This window comes from Berghia stephanieae, chromosome 6 (genome assembly GCF_034508935.2).
Source record: "Berghia stephanieae isolate SIO BIC M18660-M18661 chromosome 6, UCSD_Bste_1.3, whole genome shotgun sequence".
Classification (NCBI taxonomy): Eukaryota; Metazoa; Mollusca; class Gastropoda; order Nudibranchia; family Aeolidiidae; genus Berghia; species Berghia stephanieae.
The window spans coordinates 8,332,243-8,346,596 of NC_088365.1; the positions used below are offsets into that span (position 1 = coordinate 8,332,243).

The following is a 14,354-nucleotide window of genomic DNA, read 5'->3' on the forward strand; positions in this document are numbered from 1 at the left end:
GGGTGCAGGGAACAAACATGATTAGGGTAATGTAGAATTGCCCGAATTGCTTTTGAGCACAATTACACTCATTTCTTAATCATTCTGTCTCCAATTTTTTAATAACACAGTCAGTGTATATCCATATAAATTTCATTATTCCAGCCAGATGTGATTAAATGTATGGAGTTTCCACGTTATAACTTTAAATCGCATATATGATTCGATAGAGCAAGAAAAAATTGTTTAATAAAACTGCAGTGCCGTGCCAGACAATAATAGGGAATGACAAAAAATACAAAACAAAAATAAAACAGAAAAGAAAGAAGAGAGAGAGAGAGAGAGAGAGAGAGAGAGAGAGAGAGAGAGAGAGAGAGAGAGAGAGAGAGAGAGAGAAAGAGAGAGAGAGAGGGGGGGGGGGAAGAAGAAGAGGGATTGTTGTCACCTTTACATTATGATAACCTCTCGACCAGGATGGGTTTTACCCAATTCCGTCATCACCATTTTACAGTGTTCTGATTCCCTGTCAGTAATGTTCCTCCTGTCATGATCCAAATTGTGGGAACCAGTTCGACGAACATGCCAAACCATCAAAACAACAGCTACAATAACAATGATGATGAGAATGGTAACGATGGGGAAAACTATGAGATCAATGTTGACATCAGTTTCCTGCTTGTGTGTTCCTTTCACATGTTCCTTGCCTGAGGGGACTGAAGTTTTGGATGCATTATAATGTGAGGAGGAAGTTTTGGAAACTATCTGAGCACGTGTCTGGTTTTGCTCTTTGTAATTAGCAGTTTCTTCAACGGGAGTGTCTTTAATAAACGCATTGGAAGTTTCATTGTCTTTACTTATGGACATCTTACTTGTGTTAAGTTCATCTTTGTAATCTGTTTTGTTTTTTCCTTTGGTAACATTCCATTTAAGATTTTGGGAAATTGTTTCAATACTGTCAACTTCAGTTGAAATTTCAATGTCTTTGACAGCTGCACCAGATAAAGTTGTATTAACTAGGTCAGTAACACGAAGATCTTCAAACGGAGTTATGTTCTCAACCCCATTTAAAACTTTTTTAATCGTTTTGTTACTATCCTCATTACCATTTAAAACCAGAATGGTTACATTGTGGAAAGAGTTGTTCTTAATGGGAATATCCATTTCAGTAGGTGCATTAGCATTATTACTGGGAGATGTGGATTGCATGAAAGTGTTTTTTGGATCAACAGTGGTATCATTAGAACTAACCGTGACCAATGGATTCTCATTGCACATTAACTCATTCAAAATATCATATACATTTCTGTAACTCACTTTATTGTCATCATCACCCTCACAATTCCCACCATGAACTGTCTTTGTCTTGATTAGGTTCTGCATTGCGCAATCACACTTCACAATCATGTTCCTGATGGTCAATTCCTTGAGATTTTCATGGTTCATGATTTCGTCTACAGGCAAAGATATGAAACTGCCAGATATGTCAAGGTCTATTAGAGATTCCACCAACAGTCCGCTTGGAAAACTTTCAAACAAGTTGTCTGAAACATTCACTCGTTGCGTCTTAGAACTTAAATATCCTGTCAGATTTGTGATAAGATTTTCCTGAAGTTGGAGATAAATGAGATTTGGCATTTGTTGAGAAATGTTCAAATCAAATTCTGACAAAGAGTTCTTACTTACATCCAAAGCCATAAGCTTTTTCATAAGAGGAAAATCTTCTTTCTTCACACACCGCAACATATTTCCGTTCAAGGAGAGGTTTTCTAAATTTTCAACAACAGGATTTAGAAAGCCTTGAGGAATTTTCACAATTTTGTTGTAGGACAAATCAATGTTTTGCAATTTGGATAAGCCATTGAGAGCATCCACGTCTAGTTCTCCCAGCTTGTTGTCAGTCAGATTCAAATCATACAAAGAGTCCAGCTTGGAAAACCACGATGACTGAAGGTGTTTCAATTGACAGCTAATGATGTCCAAAACCTGTAAAATTTGATAATCAAAAACAAATTAGATTCTGAAAGAAACAGGAAAGCAGCAGAAATCAAAATTTTAAAAATGTATAAAATTAAGAAGAAATCTAACAAAATACTATCTTTTTTGTTTTAATTTCTAATCTACAGGGGGGGGGGGGGGGCAGAAAAAAATCTTAACTGTACACGGGATCAATTTTGGTCCCTTTGAATTTGAAACGAGTGCTCTACCAACTGAGCTATCGGAACTGCTTTTTAAAAAAAAAAATTAGGTAAAATTGTACATCTCGGACAAACCATTGTTATGTACGTGATGTGTGATTTTCTCTACGATTTTGGTTTTACTTTAACCATGAGGATGATGATAAAAATTGAAAGGATTCTCCCAAATCTCTTGTTTTGCTAAGCCCTCTTTCAGTTGATATTGTCTTCAATTATTCCTTGTTTTGTCTGCAAAAAGGCGCTCTCTAAAAACTAAGAACCTGACGTATTTGGTCTAATTCAGAGGTTTGACATCAAAGAATAAATAGCTAATTAAATTGTCACACAAAGAAAAATACAGAAGAATACGATAACAAAAGTACCTCAAGCTTTCCGAGTTCAGCAAACATATCCATATCCACTAGAATATCTTCTATACCTGACAGCTGGAGAGTTTGAAGTGATGTCATACCAGATAGCGTGCTAGCATCCACTTGCCAAATTCTTTTAAGAGATAAGTGCTGAAAACAAGAGATACAAGATTATCTGTTATGATTCATCAGAGCATGGTTTTAGTATCAGAGAAAAAGAAAACTGGATTTTGATACAGTGCTGTATGCCATTAATGGTGAGTAAACGAATAAGTATGTTAGATTGTCGAGTATTGCAAACGTGAATTTTAAATCACACATGGCCACTCATTGAAGTGACATGAGCAGAATCTCATTTTCAATCTCTCGTAACGATCGATTCACATTGTCTGCACATCCATAATGGCTTGTAAACAAAAGAGCGAGTGAATAAGTGTATGTTAGGTAGAGATAAGAATTACACATTTTATTGACCAGCAACAAACGCTATCTTTAGCACAGTGCTTAGGTTGGCGGTTTCGATGCTGAATATCACTTGAGAGCTTATACAATGAGTGTATGTTAACAACTCCAGCACCCGACGACGTGTGGTGACGTCAGAGGACAGATCCTAGTTTTCTTCTTCATTGTTGGTCGACAGTTTTGATTCCAGGAACATTATCGTTAACATTTTTATGAAAATGTAAAATGAAATTTGAAGATTAGAACTCAGCACCATGGGAAGTCACAACAAACAATAATCGACCATACTTATAATATTCACTTCTTACAAGGGCTTGAATGCTTGATATTTTCATGAAATCATAATAAGAAAATGCATCACCTTGAGAGAAGAAAACAAATGATGTTCTGGCCATTTCAGACGGCTCAGTTGAGGTAGTTCCAAGTCCAGAGTTACCAGATTATCCAAATTGGAGAAAAAAGAAGGTGGAAGTTCCATTATCTATAATAATAAAAAAAAGATTGTATGTATTTGAAATATTGAGATTTGCTTCATGCTATGATGCCCTGATTATGCTGATTATAAATGATTTGATAAATCTTTTTAAAAATCAAACATTGATTTCAAAAGTTTGGGAAGGAAAATATATATAAAAATAAAGCCCTTTTTAAAAAAGTGCTAATTTTCTTTCTTTTATTTAAAAAAATCTATAATGTAAAGATTGACTATCACCTTGTGCAAATCATCAGGATTTTGATAAAGTCGTATTACTGGTAAATAATTCAAAACAATATCCTACTCTTTTAATATCAAATCTTACTTACTTATCCTCTTGGTGATTGATCAGCACATAAGACTGATTAATATCAAAACGATATTAATAAATTGTTTGTGACTGTACACTCAAAAATAAAGAAAGTTGTGATTAAAAATAAAATCAGCACGGATCATAAAGATTTTCTAGCTTGAATTCAAGTACTTCCTTTCGCTTCATTAGGTAAGATATCATCTCATGCAACACGTAAGCAAATGAATTTTTCAACAAAGACAACTAGATATTGAACAAACCAAAATGAAAAGGATGGAGGAAATTTTATTCCTTTTGACAATCATTCCTGCTTGTTTGATAGTTTAATCTAATGGAATTCCTTGGTGATGGCATTTTATTTGAAGGTGTAATATATCTTTATTCGTGGATAACATTTAAAATATAATTCCCTATTGAATAATAATATTGTAAAAATATCTTATTGCTCTGTCTTGAGTTGATAAATGCACTCAATCTTTCCTACACTTTACAGTGCAACTTGTGCAAGTATCAAAATCATTAAATAGAGACATGTGATGCACATTTCTAACCATTCTAATTTCATCTATAGCAATTACATTTTGTCAGTGTTCTTTTAAAAAGATACTTACCTTAGGTCCATTGAGAGACAACTCAATCAAGTCATTAATTTCCAATGCAGCATCACTTATTTCGACAACATTAACCAAATTGAGATGAAGTTTTCCTAACTGTGGCAGATCTGCAAATAAGTCTACAGGAAAATTTAGCTCATTGTATGTCAGCTCCAAATATTTTAACTTCTTTAGAGGACTGAATGATCCCCTTTTCAACGGGCCTGTCACAGAAAGTCCTTTCAATGAAAGCAAGCCTTTGAGATGTGGTAAAACTATATCCAATGAATCTGATGCCATTCTGTTTCCTGTCAAGACAATCTTTTCCAGTGATTCACACCCTATATAGGAAAGAAAGAAAAAACTTGAATTATTAAAAAGAAAAATGCAGTTATTTGGTCTAGTGGTATGATATTCACTTTCGGATCGGATCCTGGGTTCAATCTGGCTCGAAGCATAGTTGAGTCCTTGGAGAAGGCTCTTTACTCACATTCTCTCACCATACTCAGGTGTAAAACAAGCACCTGACCGTTAACAGCACTGTCTATGTCCAAAAGAATTGTAATATTGCCTAACAGGCGTCATGTCCTATCCTAAATGTTAAATGTTGATGTTGGCCAGGGACCCATTGTAAAGCGCTTAAAGAACGTATAGTGTATATTGCTCTATATAAAAGCTAATTATTTTTTTTTCATATTTTTTATGAATAATGTATTTGTTTTAGAAGAAATTCTTTTGAATTTAATAACTTGTGGGCCAATACATGGCAAAGGAATTTTCAATATGCCACATGTTTTGTCTTGACAATTACAAATAAAAAATGACCAATAACTAGTGACGACACAATGCTCAACTAGCAATTATAACATGAAAAGAGCATTCAATATCTAGGAGTACACTTAAACAACATGCTTCACGGGGATGATCATGTCAAACACATAGCTGCAAAAGTAAACAAAACTTGCATATAGGCTCTCCCTGTCGCTACCTTCATGATTGCCCCCAGAATGTTAAGGAACAAGTACATGAGTTCAATACTGGAGTACTCTTGTACAGTATGGGATCCACACCAACAAAGCATCATAACACTGGAACAGATCGAACGAAGAGCGGCACGATTTGTGGTGAACGGACAGAGGCGTTGAATTGGCAAACATTTCGAACAAGACGACAACTATGCCCCATTGAACTATTCCATAAAATCATATGCGATAAATCATCAGCTAGCTAGCTGCCCACAATCATTCTTCAAAATTCTACCAGCCTCTTTAAACAATAAACTCTTTTCAGCATAGCTTTCTTCAAAAACGATTTCAGGCTGGAATTCTCTCACCCAGGATTGAACAACTATCAAACATTCCAATTCTTTTAAGTCAACTCTATAGTCTATTTTAAATGTCTATAATTCCATCGTAACGTCGTTAGAAAAATGTGATGAGTCCTCGATGTTATATGCTTCATTTGTAATAATATTTACATAGTGGGCCCTAAATGCATTTTACTCCTTATTGAATTGAACTTGGAACTTGAACAATAATCTGATACATCCATTTAAAAGTTTTCGATATGAAAACTTAATTTCATTCCATGATGGACTCCAATCATTTTGACCAACTTTTGCTATAGGAATTGTAAGTCAAATTTCAGGAATTATGTTGTCATAAAATTATAATCAGATAACCATTCATCATCAGGACACTGTAACTCTCACAGCAGTAGATATAATTCTTTTTAAACAAAGATCATCTTTTTTCACTTCTTTTGGTTCCTCTACTGTTCCACTTCTCAGATAAACATTTATATTTTTAAAGAGCTTTAAAATTTGCTTTAGAGCTTAGCAAAATGCTCCATATTCCCAGGTGTTTATTGTGTTATCTATTGCGTTTTAGCATTCCACTGTTACTGTTAACATTGAAAATTTATAAATAAATTAATAAAAATGTTCCAATATTTCCCCATTCTGATAGCCATCATTGAGATCCTGTATAATAATAATACTGTTTCCTTGAATGTGAGTTAATGAAAAGGAAATACTGTAGATAACGCCATCACCACATAAAATAAGTGGGTGGAATTACCCCAGGTTCCCCTACATATGTCAAAGAAAAACATCTTTTAAAAAAGGTAATCACACAGTGAAACAAAAAGAATCAGAGTGTAATGTATCATTTGATAAGTTCAAAATTGTTTTAAAGCTTAAATAATAATACTGTTTCCTTGAATGTGAGTTAATGAAAAGGAAATACTGTAGATAACGCCATCACCACATAAAATAAGTGGGTGGAATTACCCCAGGTTCCCCTACATATGTCAAAGAAAAACATCTTTTAAAAAAGGTAATCACACAGTGAAACAAAAAGAATCAGAGTGTAATGTATCATTTGATAAGTTCAAAATTGTTTTAAAGCTTAAAAAAAAAGCCTTTAGTGACAAATCTGACATTTGTCAGTACAGAAGTACAACCTTTTTCTTGCAGTACCGATTTTCTTCCTATCACACTGCATGGTATGACAAGTCAAGACGTAAACTTGTAAATACAAAAAAAAAAAAAAAAATATTTAAAAAAATATTATTAGATACATAAATAAAGAGAAAAAAGAACAACTTAAACACAGAGGAAAAAGACCAACTTTAAACTTATCACATGTATACAGCTATCAAATAATGATAAAAATAACAATTTTTGATGTCTCAAGACTGAAGGAAGATGACGCCAATCAGCTCTTTGTTAATTAATTGTTTTAAACCACCAGTTGGGTGATTACATCTCACAAAATTCTTTCTATTGAGGTTACACATAGTCATAGCTGTGTGTTGGTACGATTTATCTGGCGGGAATGAATGACAGTGAATGTTATTTTACTTTCTTTTTTTTTAATGCATATTATAGAGCAGATCGCTTGATATTCTGTATCATGACATATAATGGTTCCATGAATCATTGATTAGCCTTACTATTTGATGACTATGGTTCATGAATTGTCCTTGCTTTCTACAAAATAAGTGGCATTGTTCATGGGCCTACTCCTTAAATTAAAATTGGAATAAATCAGCAATACATTATGATTCCATTACACTGACTTTGACTCTCTTCTGGCTCCATAAGATAGGCAAGGCCTATGATGGAATTTAAATGGTGAATAAATGTCAAAGTGACCGATTGGTTAAGACATTGAACTGTGACCCGGACGGTCCTGGTTCTAGCCCTTACTTCAGGCACTTTCGTTTTTTGTTTTTTCTTCTAAGGCAAGATTATTGGTACGCAAACTCGGGGACCCAAATAATTTTGGGGGTTTGGGAGGGGGGAAACTTTATCTTTAAAAAAAAGTCTAGTAGGGGGTTTGGGAGGGGAGAGACTTAAAAAAAAAACAATAAAAGTTTCCCCCTTCCCAAACCCTCCAAAATTTTTTTTTTTAAGTTTCCCTCCTCCCAAAACCCAAAAATTATTTGGGTCCCCGAGTTTGCGGTAGTATCTAGTAGATACCAGATTATTAATCCCCGCTCACTTTGGACATGACATGTCCTGTTGACATCAAACATCTTGTTTGACGGATTATCGATATTCCTTCATGGAATGCCTAGGTGACGGTATCTAAATGATGCCGTGGTGGAAGGGCGCAATCTGCTAAATAATAAAGACATTACCGTTACCTTTGAAAATCGAAATTGCTGCCTTGGAGTTGAACTCTTGGCTTCGACTTTGAGCGAGAGTTATTCTTTTTAGATCTTTATATATGTCACAAATACCATCCTTCTTGTCTGAGTTGTCTATAATATTATCATCCAGATAAATTTCAACAATACTAGGGGGTAAGTTGATTGGTATATTCTCTAGATTTCTGTTGGAACAATCTGCCCTCGCCTGCCTATCCACCATTACACATTCACATGGGGCGCACGATGTCTCATCGAGTTTTGAATCAGTTTCACATTTGACTGGATATGAAACTATCACAGACAACAAGGCAATCCTGAATAACGAATTTAACATCGTTGTAACGTTGACTTTCACTTTTACAGAGTCAGAGGGTTGGTTGTATTTGAAAATCTTGGTGGATTTTGATTTATACTTCTTACATCGATGATAGACAAGAGTAGAAAAGGAATCCTGTCAGATGTACTTCAGTTCTTTAGAACTAAATAATTTTAACATCTACCAACTTTAAGAAAATAGTTTGTCAAAAAATACAGGAATTCCCTATTGTCACAGTGACACATAATATATTTTCTTTTGAATAAGTTGAGATATTTTGAAACTTAGAAAACTTAGAATATCAGCATTTAAGTCCCACTTATTGTTTGTTTTTTGTTTTTTAATAGCCTAATTTTTGAGAAAAGTTGCCACATAAACGTGAAAATCGCGCCAATTTTCAACTCTCGAACACGTTAAAAACAGGAAATACAATAATAATACGTCTCAGTACATAATTAGATTACATGTGATCATAAATCAACAGCTTCAACCTTCTACTATTCTTTACACCTCTCTGGTTCAAAAATATTCTTTAATTATTTTTTAAACTGAGATTTTGTATAGCATTTGTTTATAAAAGTACTCAAAGCGCTTAACAATGGGTCCCGAACTAACGAAAAATGTATCATGTAATTTAATTTGATCTTATTAATTTTTATTTATTTATTTATCTATTCATTTATTTGTTTGTTTGTTTCTTCAGTTATTTATTTATCTTTTAAACTTTAAATTGTCATGTGGATGTAATTGTTTCCATTAATTTCATGATTTTTTAGACTGGTTTGTAAATGTTGACCAGTAAAATGCATGGCATCTGAAACAATGTAAAATCATAATTTATCAGAGACGTATGTATGGTTATTATCATTGTTGCTTTCATGATTATTTTTGTCATTAATAAATCATTGTACTATGAACTTTGTAAATTTATGATTCATTTCGATTTTACATTGCCGTACTGATACATTTTTCCTGACATTTAAAGTTATGTAAAACTGTCTGTGAACGATACAATGCAAGCTATATGAGATTCTGTAATTATAAACTATTGTATAAGGCATTTAAAGGAGAATTCCTATTAAGCCTTTAGTAAGATAAGATAAGATAAGATAAGATAAGAAGACGATACATGGTGTCTGCATGACGCATTTACAAAAGTTTCAACAAAAACAACGCTGTTACCGGCCATATAGGTACTCATTTCACACGTGAGTATGGTGAAATAATGTGAGTAGAGAGCCTTTTCCAAGAATTCAACTTTGCGCCGCAAGAACGAACTCAAACCAGGGACGTACCGGTCCGAATGAGAGTGTCATACAACTTGACCAATAGTTAAGCCGCAATGAGTCATTTAATAGGGAACAAAAGTGTGATGTCAACAAATTGGTTCCAAACCACTCTTCCAGTGGACTTGTACACATGCCTTATGAATGTAACTGATCTTCTGATGATGATGTGGTGGTGGTGGTGGTGGTGGTGGTTGAAGTAGTAGTGATAGTGATGATGATGTGGTGGTGGTGGTTGTAATAGTAGTGGTCGTGATGATGATGTGATTGTAGGGGTGGTTGTAGTAGTAGTAGTGGTAATGATGATGATGTAGTGGTAATGGTAGTGATGATGATGATGCGGTGGCGGTTGTAGTAGTGCTAGTGATGATGATGTGGTGGTGGTTGTAGCATTAGTAGTGGTAGTGATGATGCGGTTGTAGCAGTTTTGGTAGTGATGATGGTTGTAGTAGTAGTGGTAATGATGATGACGTGGCGGTGGTGGTTATGGTAGTAGCAGTGGTAGTGATGATGATGATGATGTGATTGTGGTGGTTGTATTAGTAGTGGTAGTGATGGTGGTTGTAGTAGTAGTGATTGGGAGGGGGTATCCTTGGAACAATTCGACCTCACCGGAATTTGACGGAAGTTGCCGTAACTCGGATTTTTTTTTTTGCTCCAGACCGGAGTTTTGGCATCACTGGTTGTCTTTCTAAAGACTGGTTACATACACACAAGGAGTTTGGAACCAGAAGAGTAGAAGGTGTGACGAAATGACTGATCTCTCCTATTTCTTTCTCATGCTCAAGCACGTAGAGTCCAGTGTCGACAATATAATGGAAAATGATTTCTTCTTCTTCTACTACTGCTACTACTACTATTACTACTATTACTACTACTACTACTACTACTACTACTACTACTACTACTGCTAGGTACTACTATTACTAATTATCATTACTACTACTACTACGACTACTACTACTACTACTACAACTACTATTCACGTAGTTATAGTAGTAGAAGTAGTAGTAGTAGTAGTAGTAGTAGTAGTAGTAGTAGTAGTAGTAGTAGTAGTAGTGGTAGTAGTTGTGTTAGTAGTAGTAGCAGTAGTAGTAGTAGTAGTAGTAGTAGTAGTAGTAGTAGTAGTAGTAGTAGTAGTAGTAGTAGTAGTAATGATAATAATGACAATCATGATAACAATTATAATAATAATAATAATAATAATAATAAATAATAATATAATAATAATAATAATAATAATAGTAATAAATATTATTAATATTATTGTTATAATACAAGCACCTATAGAAGGAACGAAATTGACGCCACTCAGTTCTTTGTTATTGTCTCCAGCCATTTTATGATGTTCTCACTAAATTTTATCAATCAGATTATAAACATTTAAGTTTAAGGTTACACATTATAGTTTTGTGTGTTGGTATGCTATATCCGGCTGGCAAATGTTATGAGTATTTAACTTAATGCACATCAATATAGAGCTTAATCATAATATGATATATTATAGGCTCAAAAAGTCCGTACAAACACACAAATACGTTCCATTTATAATAAAAACTTTTTAAGTTATGGACATTACTCCCTGAAAAGCAGGGGGGGGGGGGGTTGTGTGTGTTTTTTTTTTATTATTATAAAGATTAAACAACTACTAAACTGCCTGATTTCCTCAATTCCCGCGGGTTAGCGTTTCAAGTTTGTGGACCAACTTAAAAACAAACAAACCACCCCCCCCCCCCCCCCAAAAAAAAAAAAAAAAAAAAAAAAAAAAAAACAAGAGAAGGCTTTCTCACCAAGTTTTGTATTTCTTCTCGGTACGGGAATCTGATGAGGATCTCAACCCATAATTTGCTATTATTATTACAATTATCCATTAAATCACGCATATTCTACCTGAGCCCCCAGCGCCGCTGCAAAGTTTTTATTCTCTGTTGTCTTCTGGCACTGGCACTTTCCTACTCACTTCATTTCTATTTATAAAGTGTGAGCCATGCAGTATGTTATGCACTAACACAATGCACGTGCTTTACACTAGGCTGAATTCCAGTACATCTTCCATAGGATCATAAAAATGAATGCAATGTTCCTTGCCTATGGACGTATCGCTGGCTCATACTCTCAATCTAATTTAGGTTTTGTAGTGAGTTCAATTTTGTAGCTCAAGATGCCACAGTAATACACAAAATAGGCACTAGGGGCAGCGTGGCTCAATGGTACGGTCTTTGCTTCCTTCCCGAAAGGTACCGAGTTCAATCACCCGCCGCTGCGTTGTGTGGCCTTGAGCAAGTCACCTCTCTCTAACTCACTTTGCGGCTGACGCCTGGGTTATTCCAGTCTTCCCTTGGACTTCGAATAGACCCTAAAGACAAATTTCCCATTGGGGATGAATAAAGGAAATTTAAACAAAAATTATTACTATGTAATATTATTATATCCCTCAATATGACCCAATTTAACGTGGCATTATGTGGGGATTATCCAGACACCAAAAATTGAATATCAAAGTCAAAAGATGAGAATTACAAAATTTCTTAAGTTTTAAAACATGTATTTATTTTTCTTTCACAGTTTCAGGTGCTCTAATTCACTGTCCTGAATAAACAAATATAGAATAAAAATAAATAAAATAAAACTCCTTTTATTCATCCCCAAGGGGAAATTTGTCTTTAGAGGGTCTATTCCAAGGGAAGACTGGAATAACCCAGGCATCAGCTGCAGAGCAGGGCTGCAAAGTGAGCTAGGGTGAGGTGACTTGCCCAAGGCCACACAATGCAGCGGCGGATGATTGAACTCTGTACCTTTCAGGTAAGAAGCAAAGACCGTACCACTGAGCCAGGCTGCCCCCAGAATATATGAATATATCTAATAAATCAAATTCTATCCTAATTCTTGATGGGTTAAAAATCAACCATCACTGATGATCAGTGGCTGGCTGGTGGGTCATATATCAAAATGTGTGATAGAATCTTGGTATGTCCAAGTTATGAATGAGGTGCAGACCATACAACTCAACATTCTGACTTCTAGTCAACCTCCCCCCTCTCTTAATTTCAAGTATTATTAAAAAATACAGTGCAAATCCTGGATAACACAGACATCGCCTGTGAAAATACAATAGAATTACTTTAAACCGAAATTTTGGGGACCTTCTAAACCATTTCGGTTTAAAGTAAGCTCCCGTGTTGCAATGTTTTTCAAGGGTAGTACCTATTTAAGTAAGGAATTTGCTCATTTAATCGTATCATGGGTTTCCCGTTAAATGGAGTTGTTGAATAAATGCCGTCTTCGTAACCATTAATTTTTAAAAAACAATTTTTGTGTGTTTTAAAAATATTTTTGGTGGTTTTCGTTTTCAATTCAAAATTGTTGAAAGAGTTGAGTTCGGGATGCAGTGTAATTTACATATCTCCGTCTTGATCAACTTTTTTTTCATCGACTTCACATAGTATTTTGATTTTAAACTCAAACGTGTAAGCACAGTGCTTTCTTTTAGACATCTTTTAGTAAAATGCAAAGCTATAAAGTTCTTTTGCGATAATTGATAATAATGAATGATGCGCAGAGCTACTCAGAGGTGAAGTGAAATGGAAATGAAAAGGCGTGTCAATGCTAAGCTGTCTACTACACATCCCTCTTTTGTTGAAAAGCCATTAGGTTCAAGGCCTAATTACATAGAACCCCCCCCCCCTTCCCTCACACACACATTTAAACAAAGTGGAAATAAAATGGCATTTCAATGGCAAATTGTCTACCCCCCCCCCCCCCCCCCTCATCGTCGTGCTGAAAATCCAGTCAGTTCCAAAGCATCAACACACGAGCGAGAACATCTCGCTTGCGTTATTCTACACACCAACTCCCCCTCTTTCCTCATTTTTCGCCGCCAGTCACCCGCTGTCTTCCTTTTCCAGTCTGTGCGATTGTGGTGTTGGCCAAGCCCAAGTGCAGTGATTGAAGTGTTTGCCCCCCCCCCCCCCCCCCACCCATCACCCTCATCTTATACTTAGGCTCTGTTTAATATCGCCAACAGGACCGCCAGGCATTATTACGTGTGGCCTCCTTCCCGAATTTTTGAAGAAAAATATCGAGAGAAAAAGGGAAGGTGCTCTCAAGTTGTTTCGGTTTAAAGAAAGTCCTGCTTAGAAGTATTTCGGTTCATCGTAAGAATTAGTACAAAGATAATGAAGAAACTAGTACAATTTATTAAATTCTTTGCGGTTTAAGGTATTTTTCGGTTTAGCTTCTTTCGGTTTAAAGTAATTTTACTGTATGTCGTTATCCTGGGGTGTCGCTATTCCGGGGTTTTCAAGATGGCTGAAAAAGGGGGTGTGGTGAGATCCGTGAATACATACATAAGTACGACGCGCAGACTAGTGCCTGAGAGATGATACATCCCAAATTAGTAGGTTTACATCTTGCGATATCAACCCCCCCCCCCTAAAAAAAAAGGAAAAAAAAACCCCAACCCAACAAAATATAAACAAACACGCTGATATCTTTTTTTTGTTTGTTTGTTTGTTGCTTCTCTAGGTCTCTTCCAACACAATTGAGGTTATATGAGAGACCGCTGAAACAAAAAAACAAGCAATTTAACAAAAATAGTACAAATGTAAATCAAAATCATAACCTAAAGATATCATAAGCTAAATTATAAATAACCAAGAACAAACAGGCAGAAGATTTACAGAAAAAAAAATATCCCCTGTCAAAAATACAATCACAAACCAAAGAAGC

At 35.3% G+C, this 14,354-nt stretch overlaps 1 protein-coding gene across 1 annotated transcript; it reads right to left on the reverse strand.

The window, feature by feature from the left end:
- Nucleotides 1-325: 325 nt before the first annotated feature.
- LOC144974424 (uncharacterized) lies at nt 326-8,488 on the reverse strand. Its single transcript, XM_078917284.1, has 5 exons — nt 8,019-8,488; nt 4,386-4,708; nt 3,348-3,467; nt 2,537-2,674; nt 326-1,962 (listed from the first exon to the last, which is right to left on the reverse strand). Exons 1-5 carry the CDS (start codon nt 8,356-8,358, stop codon nt 427-429), a joined length of 2,457 nt encoding a protein of 818 aa, XP_078773410.1. The 5' UTR covers nt 8,359-8,488; the 3' UTR covers nt 326-426.
- Between the last annotated feature and the right edge of the window lie 5,866 nt (nt 8,489-14,354).